This window comes from Plasmodium gallinaceum (assembly GCF_900005855.1).
Source record: "Plasmodium gallinaceum strain 8A genome assembly, contig: PGAL8A_v1_65, whole genome shotgun sequence".
Taxonomy (NCBI): domain Eukaryota; phylum Apicomplexa; class Aconoidasida; order Haemosporida; family Plasmodiidae; genus Plasmodium; species Plasmodium gallinaceum.
The window spans coordinates 402104-415886 of NW_021628225.1; the positions used below are offsets into that span (position 1 = coordinate 402104).

At 17.1% G+C, this 13783-nt stretch overlaps 3 protein-coding genes across 3 annotated transcripts in view; 2 read left to right on the forward strand and 1 right to left on the reverse strand.

Annotated features, from left to right (window-relative positions):
• The window catches only part of PGAL8A_00138100 (conserved Plasmodium protein, unknown function), a gene marked incomplete at both ends in the record, with an annotated part of 4450 nt that extends 3906 nt beyond the window's left edge, over positions 1-544 (forward strand). Inside the window, one exon of the mRNA XM_028674915.1 lies at positions 1-544. This exon is cut by the window's left edge and continues 1364 nt beyond it. Coding sequence (XP_028526498.1) covers positions 1-544 — 544 coding nt within the window.
• A 690-nt stretch (positions 545-1234) lies between these two features.
• On the forward strand, positions 1235-11255 carry PGAL8A_00138300 (conserved Plasmodium protein, unknown function; the record flags this gene model as incomplete). The annotated part of the gene is made up of 5 exons (XM_028674916.1): positions 1235-4192; positions 4621-4914; positions 5409-6264; positions 6414-11095; positions 11190-11255. The coding sequence occupies 5 exons, from the start codon at positions 1235-1237 to the stop codon at positions 11253-11255; spliced, it is 8856 nt and encodes a 2951-aa protein (XP_028526499.1).
• A 997-nt stretch (positions 11256-12252) lies between these two features.
• On the reverse strand, positions 12253-13565 carry DHHC2 (palmitoyltransferase, putative; the record flags this gene model as incomplete). Its single annotated transcript, XM_028674917.1, has 4 exons — positions 12253-12366; positions 12508-13029; positions 13233-13360; positions 13475-13565. 4 exons carry the CDS (start codon positions 13563-13565, stop codon positions 12253-12255), a joined length of 855 nt encoding a protein of 284 aa, XP_028526500.1.
• Between the last annotated feature and the right edge of the window lie 218 nt (positions 13566-13783).

Sequence of the window (13783 nt, forward strand, 5' to 3'; positions counted from 1 at the left end):
GTATAGTATTTTATTATTAACTGACGTAAAGGGAATATCATCTGTTAAAACATCTACAAATGAATATGTTAAAAATTCTACTGATATAAATAAAACTATTTCTAGAATTTATGTAGTATCTTTTGAAAAAGGAGATTATACTAATAATGATATATTTAATGAATCCCTTCAAAAAGCTAATGATATATATATATATAATAAAAAAACAAAAGAAGACATATATTTTTTTTCTTTTCATAAATATATTATTGATGAAAAGTTATTATTATATTATTCTAAATCAATACTACAAGATTACCTTACCTTACACACTCAGATTTATAAAACATCTTGGTATTTAATTGGAATATGTAGAAATAATATCATAAAAAACAGTTTAACAAATAGAAAACTCCATTTATACTATGTTGATAAAAATGTTAAGACTGTTAATTATACCTTATCAACTGATGAAACCCATTATGCTTTTGATAATTCATCATTATCCTCTTTTCAAGATATGTGTAATATTTTTACTCAATTAAAACTATTAGGATATAACTAGTAGATCCATTTGTTTTGAAGTTATAATACTGTTCAGTATAATAATAAAATTTGAAATGCAAAGAAAATATATTTTAAATATAGATATAAAATATCTTTTTTTTTTTTTTTTTCTATTACATCTTTTTGTTAATTATTCCAATATCATTTTTCAATAAAAACATTCATATGAATATTCTTATCTTAATATATTTCAACTAATAATGAAATTTTTTATAATAAAAATAATATGATTTAATTAAAATAAAAAAAAAAAAAAAAAAATTAGCTCAAATTTATTTTTTGTGTCTATAAAAAAAAAAAAAAAAATACATAAATAAATTTTTCTTTTTTTTCTTTTTTTTTGTACTTTTATGATCATTATAAAAATGAAATCTACAATTTTTTTTTTTTAATTTTTCATGTCATTTTTTTATTTTATTTTATTTTTTTTTTTTTTTTTTGTGTAAATGTTTAATTGTGTATTTTTTTTTTATTATATTAAAAACTCAAAATTCTTTATTGAAATAATATTATTATAAATCTTTATATGAATTAAAATTAATTTATTTTATAGTTTAATTATTATTTTGAAAAAATTTTAGACAGATTTTTAGGAATGTTGACATTTCACTTTTAGCAACAATATATATATATATATTTTTATATAGAACAAAAGTTATATATTTTTTTTTTTTTTTTTTTTTTCATCATGATTTTGTTTAAAAGAAATGCTGAATCTGTTTGTTTATGTAAAAATAAAAATAAAGAATATTTAATTTTAGCAAATATAATTGAAAAAAATGTTTCTATAGAAAATATAAATTCATTTAAAGGAATAGAAATAAAAAGATATAGTAGTTCTAATTTTAAGTTAGAAAAAAGAAAAATTTCAAAATTTGTTGATTTAATAGATAATTTTAATAATTATATAAAAAAAAAAAAAATCATTAAAATAAATGGTATGTTCTGTTTTACAATATCAAAGAAAGACAAACATAAAGATGCTATTTTGTGTATAATTTTATCATCTTTTTTTTTACTTTTTTTTTCTATAAAAAAATTAACTTTTTTACATTTTACAACATTAAAAGAAAATTACATTGAAAGTTTTAAAGAAAATGACATTTTTAATTGGTTTGTTATAAATAATAGAAAAGAATTTTTCAGTTGTATATTATTTATACAAAGAAAAAGACAAGAACTAGAAATTTACTTTTTATATGATTATATTAAAAGTAAAGGAGTGAAAGGATACAACAAATATTCTTTATTTTTTAATGATTATTTAATTTGTATAGAAAAAATAAAATATATAAATAATAATCAAAATGAATCAGAAGGAAAAGAAAATAATATTCCTATAAATAAAAAAAATAATAATTCAATTAAGAAAAAGAAAAAGAAGAAGAAGAAGAAGATAAAAAAAAAGGAAAATATAAATATTCTTTGTCAAAAAATATATGACGTTAATAGAAAAAGTGAGAATAAAAGTAAAGATTTTTTGGAAAATAATAAATTAAACAATGTTCATAGAATAAAATATTTCAAAAATCATAAAAGTAATAAATCTATTAAAAAAAAAATCATTAATTTACATAGGAAATATTATTGTAATAATAATTCTAATTATGTAAAGGATATGCTTAAAAGTAAAAATAATAATAATAAGGATATTAAATTAAAAAAAAAGAATAATGATATTATGAAATCAATAAATACAAAAAAAAGCATTACTTCATTAAATACTGCTGAAATTTTAGAACAAAATATATATTATGATCAAAAAAGTGAGTATCTAAAAAAAAAAAAAAATAAATTGAAAAAAGAAAATGTAAATCAAAGCTCTATGAAAAAAAATCTCATAAAAGAAAATTCAAATAACTTAAGTTTAGAAAATGTTATACCTTATACAGAAGATGAAAATCAAACAGTACTTGATGAATTCATTATAGATACTTTAAAAAAAAAATTTTCTTCTGTTTGTATGCATGGAAACATTAAAAAAAAAGATATAAATACTATTAGAAAAAAAAAAAATTATTATAATTTATTTTTAGTAACGAAAAAATTGACTTTTTATGTATTTAAATTATATTACTCGAATTACATTTTCGAGTATTGTTATTGTGTAATCGATTTAACAAAGGATTATTTATATAGTTATCCCATATTAGAAAATAACACATTGGAGATTTTTTATAATAAGAAATATAATTATAAAACTACAGAATGTTATGATTATTACGACTTATCTAATGATGATATAAAAATTAAAAAAAATTATTTTAATTGCAAAAAATTAAAAAATAATATTTATGTATCTATATGTTTTCATAAAAACATTTTAGGAGTAGCTAGTAGTAATGGAAAGCTTTATTTTTATAAAGTTACAACTATCCAAGAAAAATTGATTTTCAGTTTTTTACAAAAATGCAACTTCAATTTTTCTTTAATCTCATTTATATGGTTAAAAAAAAATGAAAAACATAAATTTTTAATTACTGACAATTGTAATAAAATTTACTTAGGTGAGCTTCTTTTTAATGATACTAATAATACTTATTCTATTGCCATTTATAATTCTTTTATAAAATTAAGTGAAGATATATTTTTTACTTTACCCAACGAATTTTTTTGTAAAAAAAAAAAATCTTTTGCTTGTTTTTTCTCTTTGAGTTATTTCTTTTTAACCTTTTGCTTTTATAAAAACAAATTTTATATAATTGTTTTAAATTTATATTTGAAATTTTTAAAGTATCCTTTCTATAAAATTTATTCAGAATGCTTTATTCATAACAATCAACTATATCTGTATAGAAATAACCGTTTTATTACTCATAGTATACTTAATCAGAATATTAATTTAATTGACATTATAGACACAATTAAAAGGAAAAAGAAACCTTTTTTTCCATTATTATATAAAAGAATATTAGAAAAAATAGAAAAAAAAAATTTAAGTAAACCAAAAATTCAAAGTCTTAATTATGAATTTTTAGACAAAAAAAAAAAATCTCTAGAAATTAGAAATAGTGATTTTTCTTTTGTTTTAGTTAGATGTTATATTTCTACCAAAAAAAATTACCCAAATAAAATAATTAAAAATTTTGAAGAATTATTTGAATCAGATATATTATTAATAAAAATTGAAAAAAAATTTCAAATTTTTCACATTTTTAAAAATTCATTTGGAGCATGTTTTTTTAATCGTAGAGAAGTTATCTTACTAAAAAGAAATATATTTTTGGATAAATGTAAAACAGATAAAAAAGATTTTTATTATTCTCATTTAATTTTTTTCACAATTTATGATAACTATATTTTAAATGAATCAAATAAATATATAAAACATAAAGTTCAAAATATTTTTACTCATTCTATTTTCAATAATATCCTTTTTCTTTGGTCAAATAAAAAGGGAGGTATCTTATTTTACACCTTTTTAAAAAATTATAAAAATAACATTGAAAAGGTTTTAAAATTAAAAAATATATTCCGTGTAGTTAAAAATAAAAAGATTAGTGTTCCTATTCAATCTATTCAATGGAAGAAAAAAAAAAATAATAATAAACAAATATCTCTTATAATATTAACTCCATTTTACCTTATTATTTTTTTTATAAATAATTGCAAAAGTAATATAATTATTATAGATAAAATTATAAAAGTAAGTATTTTATATTATTATATTATCGTTCTTTTATCATTAGCATTTTCTTTCATATGAACATCTATATACATAAATGTACAATTAATTTTGTAAATTATGTTGTAACTTTATTTTCTCTTTTTTATATTTAAAAAAAAAAAAAAGTTTATATATATATATTATATTATTCCATTACTTTTATATATGTGCGTAAAAGTGCATTTAATATTTTTATTGAATTTTTTTTTCAAGTCTATATTTTAGATTATACTTGCTGTTTTTCTATTTTCATTTTTTACTCATTCTTTATAATGTTATAAAAATTATATGAATTTAAATTAATACCTACTATGTCCTTTTTCCATTATATATATATATATATTTATATATTTATATATATATATATATTTTAAAATAATAATATATTTAAATATGCAAATTTTCAGTTTGACTTTAGAAAGGCATTTGGTAACGGAATAATAATTGAAAGTTTGCAGATAAAAAAAAAAGAAAATTTGTTTGCTCTATCTACCTGTAATTGTATATATATTTTTAGCTACAACGACTTTTATGAAAAAATATATTTAAAAACTCTAAAAAAGTTAAGGTATAAAAAAAAAAAGAAAAAAACCAAACATTTTATTTTAAAAATATCTTCTAAGTCTTTAACATATATTATACTTCAACATAATAACTACCCTTTAATAAATAAAATAAAGTCACATAAGATTTCACAAACGGTAAATGTAAAATATAATAGTAAAAATAAAATATAAGAAAAATTAACATTTTTTAATAACATTTTGTTCTTATATATACGATATTTGATTAATATCATTGATCTCTTATATACGAATCTTTTTTTTTTTTTTTTTTTTTTTTTTTTTTTCATTTTAGAAAAAATTCTTTATTATTTTAAATATAATTTATTTAAAAATATATATTTTTATTTATTACATTATATTAAAAATAAAATATAATGTATCTAAGTTATTTTTAAATTGTTTTATTTCAAATTTAAGTATAAAAAAATATGAGAACTTTTTTTATCCTGTTATCATCAACTTTTTTGTTCTACACATTTTTGTTATACAAATTGTTTTATTTTTTAATCATTACAATTTTTTTTTTTTTTTTTTTTTTTTTATATTTATTTTAAATATTTTTATATAATTCATTTGTTATATATTTTTTGTTTGTTTAATTTTATATTCTTTTTTTTCTTTTTATATAGAATATATCAAAAGGAAATACTATCAAAGGAAAAATAATAGGAAGAAATAATTTATTAAGTGGACTAGAAGAAAAAGAAAAAAAACTAAAAAGATATCCAAATATAATACATTATAAAAATTTAATACAAATTAAAAAAAAGTTACTTTTAGTTATTTTAAAAAAGAAGATTAATTATTTTAAAGCGAATCAGCTTAACTATATAAAACATTATAAAAAAGTTAGCAAGTTTAAAAAGCAATTCTATTGTAAAAAGAGGAATAAAAATTATAGGATAAAAAAAAATGCATCAATTAAAACCAATGATAGCTCTTTTTCATGTAAACATTATATTAATAATTTGAATATACTTCAATGTAAAATAGTAAAGTTATTTGAAAACTTTTGTGATAAAAATTATTTTACAGTAAGAACAAATTATAAACAGAATTATGCAAGATATAATAAAGAATCACTTTTAAACTTTTGTTATAATACTTGGTTAAGAAACTTAAATAAAAATACAAGAAAATCAATTGAAGATATTTTCCATTTATCAGAATTTTCAAATTCTCTACTATTGAAAAATATTGTAGAGAAAATGGAAAAAAAAAAAAAAAAAAAACATTTCTTATTTCAAAATTATTTTAAAAAATCTATGAATTCTACCTATAAAATTGACAATAATTATAATGAGAATATTATTCAACAAATTACACTACAAACAGAAAAAGAAAAAGAAAAAAAAAAAAAAGAATATTGTATAAAACCTCTAGGATTAGTCGGATATTATAGATGTACAGAAGGAAGTAAAGATATTTTAAATGATGAATCTGGTTGTAATAGAACTGCATTTATTAGAAATTACAAAGAATCAAGTAATATTATAAAAAAATAAAAATTATAAAAAAGTTATTATATTAATAAAAATTATTTATAAAAGGTGAAATGAATAAAAAAAATAATTATAATTTTTTTTATCTTTTTATTTTATTTTATTTTATTTTATTTTTTTTTTTTTTTAAAGATTCAGTATGGTTTTATAAATTAAAAAATAACGAACTTTTAATTAATGAAGATAAATGGGGAGAAAAAACAAAAGAAAATTATTGTCTAAAATTAGGTGGAAAATCAAACTTTTATATTGAAATTAAATCGGATAATTGTTTGGAACTTTTAGGTGGAAATTATAGTATGAATGAAAAAAGTATAGAAATAAAAAAAGAAATTCACAAAAATTTATTGAACGAAAATAGTGAAGGTTTTACATTTGAGATGTGGATAGGAATAAAAAAAAAATTTTTAGAAGAAAAATTTTCGAAGAAAAATAAAAAAAAACGTATTTGTTTAATTCAAAAAGGAAAAAATGAATGGAATATTAATTTATTAATTGAAAACGAAAAATGCTATTTTTTAATAAATTTCAAAAATAAAAAATATCAATTTGATAATTTTTATGTTGACTATTTAAAAAGTATTAAATTAAATGATTATTATTGGAGTAATATATCCATTGTATTTAATTTAACCATTGATCTTATTTATGTAATTTTATCAGGATGTGATAATTATTTTTTAAATTTGTATAATAACTCTTATATAATTTTTTATAATAATTTATTATATCCAACTAATTTTTTTATTGATAATAATGAAAAATTATCTTTATATATAGGTATAAAAACAACTGATGAAAATAAAAATATTGGTGATGAAGATAATATTTTTTATAATAATAAAAATAAACTTATATCAAATAAAAATAAAAAACATTTTAAAGAATTCATATCCTTCTTAATAACAGATATTAGATTATTTATCATAGGTCGTTCCGCTGATATGGTTATTAAAGAAAGTAAATCTATACTAATTGGTGATTTTAATTATGATAAAAATAAAGAAAATATAAAGAACATTAAAATAAAAGATAAAAATGAGATGAATAATATTCACACTTATAAAATAGATCCTTTAGTAGTTGACTCAATGAATGATATACCTTCACATGATAGTTTTGATTCTTTCAATTTTAACAGCAAAAAAAAGGAAGTAAATAATTATGACATATTATCAAATCATTCTAATGACAACAAAAAAAAAAAAAAAAATGAGGAAATGAACAAATATGATCAATTATCAACTTCAAAAGAAAAAAAAAAAAGTCCAAAAAAAATAAACAACGAAAAAATCAGTGATAAAAAAGATGATTCACAAAAAAAAGAAAAAAAGTTAAATCATTTAAGTAACGAGATGAAATTGAAAAGTAATAAATTTAGTAAAATTCTTCCCGATATAAATGAGAAAGAATACAATTTTTTTAAGATAAATGAGGAAGAAAAAGATATTAAAGATAAATGTAGCAAGTTCAATGAAGAAATAGAAGAAATGAAAAAGAAATTTAATCAGTTTAACGATGAAATAAAAGAAAAAGAATTAAAAAAGGATGAAAGGATTATTAACAATAATGACGAATTTTTTAATTTTGATTCTGAAAAAAGTAATGATTCTATAAATGAGTTTTCTTATGGAAAATTATCCTCTAATAAATCTGATTCATCTAATGAAAATTTTTTTAAAAATAAAAATAGTAACAAAATTAATAGAACAAATAAAGAAATAAAAAAAAAGTCAAATAACAGCCTTTTTTCATCCAGTTCACATTCAGATATCAATGAAAAAGAAAATTTTTGTGAAGAAAATTATAATATATTACAAGAAGATAAAAGTTCTAATGAAGAAACAAAAAATAAAAGATTAAGTTTCTTTGAAGAAAAAAATGATGATAAAAATAATAATGGGTTGAATGGAAATGAAGGAAAATCGTTTAATTATAATTTTTCTAAAATTCATGAAGTAAATAAGTCAATGTATTTTCATTTTTCTGATAATAATAATGATAAAGAAGATTTATCTAATAAAGATGCATATTTGTTAGATAAAAACAACCCTTTTAAAAAAAGAAAAAATTCTTTCGATAAAAGCAGTTCCTTTTTCGGTGATACTTATAAACATAACAGAAATGATACTGAATTAAGCAAATTGCTCAGTGAAGATTTAAAAAATGAAAGTGAAAATCGAATTAAATTAAATGAAGATTCAAAAGAATGTTATAATGAAAAACATATTAGTACTATTCTTAATGAATTTAAAGATAAATTAGAAAATGAATTAATTGATACTTTTATTGATAAAATTAAAAAGAAACTACCTACCATTAACATAAAAAAAGAAGAAATATTAGAAAATACTAAAAATAAAGATGAAAATGAGGAAGAGAAGAAGAAAGAGGAAGAGAAATTGGATATCAATTATATAAAAGATCAATATCAAAAGTTATTAAAAAAAAAAGAATTTTTAGGAAAAAAAAAAATTCATGATGAAAAGAGAGAAGAGTTAAAAAAGTTTAAAAATAAATCACTAAATGAAAAAGAAATGGACGATTTTATAAAAGAACATCAATTAATGAACAATTATTACATAAAAAAATATAAATACGAAAATGAAGATTCGTCTAAAACTAGTAGTAAAAGTGATAAATATGAAGAAGAGATAAATTTAAATTGTAATAATAAAAAAATTACTCATTTAACAAAAGACAATGATAATTATGTCAAAAAAAAAAATAGTAACTCTGTGAATTCATATAAAAGTGATACTAATGTTAATGAAAAATATAAACTAAGCAGTTTTACCGAAAGTGATATATATTCTAAAGAAAATAATTGTAAAATGAAAAAAAGAAAAAAAAAAAAAAAAAAGGAAAAGGAAAAGGAAAAATTAGATGAAAGAGATATAGCGTTTAGTAAATATAAAAATTTTAATGAAGAAAAAACAAAATATGAGAAGGAAAAATTAAATGAATGTAATATGCTTTCAAATATATATGAAGAAAAAAAAAACGAAAAAGAGAAAAAAATTGTAGATGATAAATTTTCTACTTCATTTGAAGATACTAAAAAAAAGAATATATATGAATTAGATAAAAACAATAATAAAAAAAATTTGAAAAACATAAATGAAAATGATACAACAAGCTTGAATAATTTAATAAATAATAATGATATAGAAGAAAATATAAAGAAAAAGGAAATTGATAAAAGTAATATAATAAATGAAGAAGAAATAAATATAGGTAAAATATATTATAAATATATCTTTCCTTTAACACCATATGAATTTTTTACGATTGAACATTTTTATAAAAATGGAATAAATATAGAATTAAAAGAATTCAGAAATAAAAATTATTTGTTTAGTTCAATAAATACTACATCAAGAATAATACCAAGAAATCCTATTAATATAAAATATATAAAATATAAGGTTTTTTTAATGAAGTCTTTACTTAAAATTAGTTCAAAATATATTATGGAAAAGAAATACAAAAAAGCCTTAAAAAGTTGTATTAAGAATGGAGAATATATAAAAAATTTTATTAGAAGTTATTGTGTTTTAAAAAATAGAATAATAAAAAATGATCATAAATATTTTGAATTTTATTTAAATATAGAGAATACATACTTTACAATCGATGAATTAAAAAATATTTTAAAAAGTAATGTTAGAAATATTACTATTTGTAAAATTCTATTACTAATCAATGAATATAAACATTATAAATATATAGAAAATTCCTCTCTTATTTTGATATTATATTCAATTTTGTGTAGAATTATAGTAGATAAAAAGTTACTTAACTATATTTTAAAAAAATTTATATTAAATTTATTTATAAGAGGATGTTTTTTTTATGTTCAAAAAATCTGCGAGTTTTTTTTTTTACTTTTTCCTTATGAAAAAAATGATTTAATCATATCAGAACTATATGAGCTTTCTAAAAATTCTTTTCTAAAATATTCTGTATGTTATAAAAGTAATAAATATGCTTTAATAAATAATTATCATTTAACTTTTGAAAAGTGTATAAAAGAATTTTCTCCTGAATGGGGTTATTACATTTATACTACAAGTAATTTTAATATATTTTCATCCAGTATTAAGTTTAATGGATTTTTAAAAAAAAATCTTGATTTTTCCTTGATTTCGGAAGACAAGTATGAATTTTTACTTAATAAAAATTCTCCATTTGTTGATAATATAACTAGTAATAAAACTTGCAGCACTAATGATAATAATAATGATAATAATAATGATAATAATAATGAGAATAATATTGATAATATTGACAATATTGACAATATTGACAATAATAACAATATTGATAATAATGTTAATAATAATGTTAATATATTAAAAAATCATTTAAATTTAAATAATACAAAAACATTATTAAAAGTGAATGAATGTAACAAGAAAAATTCATTACATAATTATTTATTAAATTATGAAAAAAAAAAAAGAAATTATTATATTATTGATGATAATTTAAAGCATATTGAATTTAGTAGAAAAAAAACAAATTCTAATTTAGAAAAATTCCTTCAAATGGAAAATCAAAACATACCTGAAGATAAACAGTTAGATTACCATATGAATGAAATTAATCATGATACCTATTTTAATTCATCTAAATATTCTTATAAAAATACACATCTTTTAGGATATTGCCCACATTGTAATAACATTTTTAATTTTTTTACAAGAACTTGTAATATTTGCCAACGTTTTGTTCATATATGTTATTATTTTTTTATCTATTGCACATATAAGTACCACTGTGAACTATGCGGTGCAACTTATTCCGAAAAGGTTATAAACTTTTAAAAGAAAAATTAAAAAAAAAAAAAAAATTTTTAACTTAAATACAAAAAATATTACTCTTTTTTTTTTTTTTTTTTTAAAGTGTCTAGAAAAATTTAAAAATGGCTTCACTTGCTTTTATTGCGGTCTTTTTTTCGTAAGTAAATAAATATATATACTTTTTAATATAACTTATTCTTCCTTTTTTTTATTACATATTTTTTAAAATAAAATATTTACATAACTGATTTAATATGAAATTTATCTACACCTTTATACTTTTATTTTTATGTCTATTTCATTTTTTAAATATTCCATTTATTCATTTTAATAAGAAATTATATAATTTTTTTTTTTAAGTTAATTTTTTTGCTTTTAATTATCATTTAGTATTTTTATTTTTTTATTGTTTTTTTTTTTTTTTTTTTTTTGTGTTACTTTTAAAAATAAGAATATATGTTGTCTTCAATATATTTTTTAATTAAGAAAATTATAATCAAAATTTAATGTTTTCTTTAAAAATAAACCGAAAAAAAAAAAAAAAAAAAAAAAAAAAAAAACAAACAAAAAAATATACTAGTTTAATTTTATTTTTAAAAATATATATCCTAAAATTGTCATATATATATCGAAAAATGTATTTAGCTAAAAATTTAATTTTACAAAAAAAAAAAAAAAAAAAATGAATTGAAAAACCTTATGAAATAAAAATAGACTTCTAATATTTTAAATATGAAGTACAATGATAAAATATAAAAAAAAAAAAAACTAATATAAAATGTAAATATATTGTATAATTTTTAAATTTCAAGATATAATATTGTAAAATAAAAGGATTATATATTATTCTGAACTATAGAACATTTTTAAAAAAAAAAAATTGTTATACTCATTTTCTCTTCATATTTTTTTCCATCCAAAATAAAATTATTTTAAGTGGAAAAAAAAAAGAAAAATACAAAAAAAAAAAAAAAAAAAAGTGTATACATATAAAATTATATATAGACAGATATAAAAAAAAAGAAAAAAAATTTCAAAAATATAATAATCATTTACCTAATGTTTTTCAATGAAAATCTTTTCTGTTAAAAATTTTTTCTTATATATTTTATTAAATGTAAAATATTATATATTAAAAAAAATTTATACATCTATTTTGTTTTTTTTTAAACATTATCATCATGAGATACGCTGACTCTCCAGCGAACACCATCTCCAGCAGGTCTATTAGAGACACATTGAAATGGGCATAACCAACACAAGATATTATTCCCAAAAACCTATTCAATTAATTAAAGGTATATAAATATATTTTAATTATGTGAATATATTTTAATTATATGAATATATTTCATGTGAATATATTTTTTAATTATATGAATATATAATACTTAATGTACATAAATATGTTTTATTTTAACCTGTTTTGCATTATTTTCACAACCAATATTATATATATTATATTCTTGGTTATATGTATCCATATTTTCAATAGTTGTAGAATTTTTTGAAATTAATTTTAAATGAAATTTTGTAAATGGAACTAAAGCAAAAATTAAGACGAATGTTAAAAATAAAACAATTGATGCATAAGTATACTCAAAAGCTATAAAAGATGATTTTTCATGAAATTCATCATCCGAATAGGCATAAGTATTATCAATAAAAATATAATGAAATGTTTGAGAGGCAACAATAAAAAGACAAATTAAACCATAAAATAACAATTGCATAAAAAATCTTCTATTAAAAAAACCAACACAATTATTTATCCATGGACAATGATGATCCATATTTAATACACATCTGTTACATGCAGAACAATGATGTGTTCTATCAGGTTTCCAAATGTTACAAATTTTACAATATCTTCTTCTTTTAACATCATCACCTACATAAAAACCCCAATTTCGTGGTACTTTTCCTGGATCTGTAGATGCACACTAGAAAAGTATAAATTATAATAAAATATATGAAATTCTTTGAAAAATTCTTAATGAAAATATCATTTAACAATATAAAAAAATGTGTGTAAAATATATATGTTAATATTATATACAAATAACAAAATGCTATACAAATAATATAAAAAAAAATATATATAAAAATATATATATAAAAATATATATATATATATATATATTACTTTTATAAAACTTAACAAAAACAAAAAAAAAAAGAAATGAAATACGATGGCTATTGTTAATGAGCCACTTCTATAAGGAATAAACCATGATCTTAGAACAATTCCTGTATACCCTATATATATAAATGCTAAAAAAAAAAAAAAAAAAAAAAAAAAAAAATTATTGCAATGCATTTTAAATTATTTATATTCTTAAAAAAAAAAAAAAAATTTTCTTTTTTTTTTTTTTTTTATGTTCTTACAAAGAATAAAAAATACTATGAATATAAAAAAAGAACCACCTCTTTTTTTTTCTTTTTGCACTTGTGAATCTTGAATATATTTAGGTCTCATTTTTTTTTATTTTTTAAGTATGTAAGTATCAAATTATATATTAATTAATATTCTCTTTTGTTATTATATTTATTTTTTTCCTATAAAAATTATTGATTTTGTTATATTATTCTTATCATGGACTTTAATTTTTTTTTTTTTATTATCTTTATACTATTTTATCTTTGATATATTACTTTTTTTTTTTTTTTTTTTTTTTTTTTTTAAATTTTAAATTC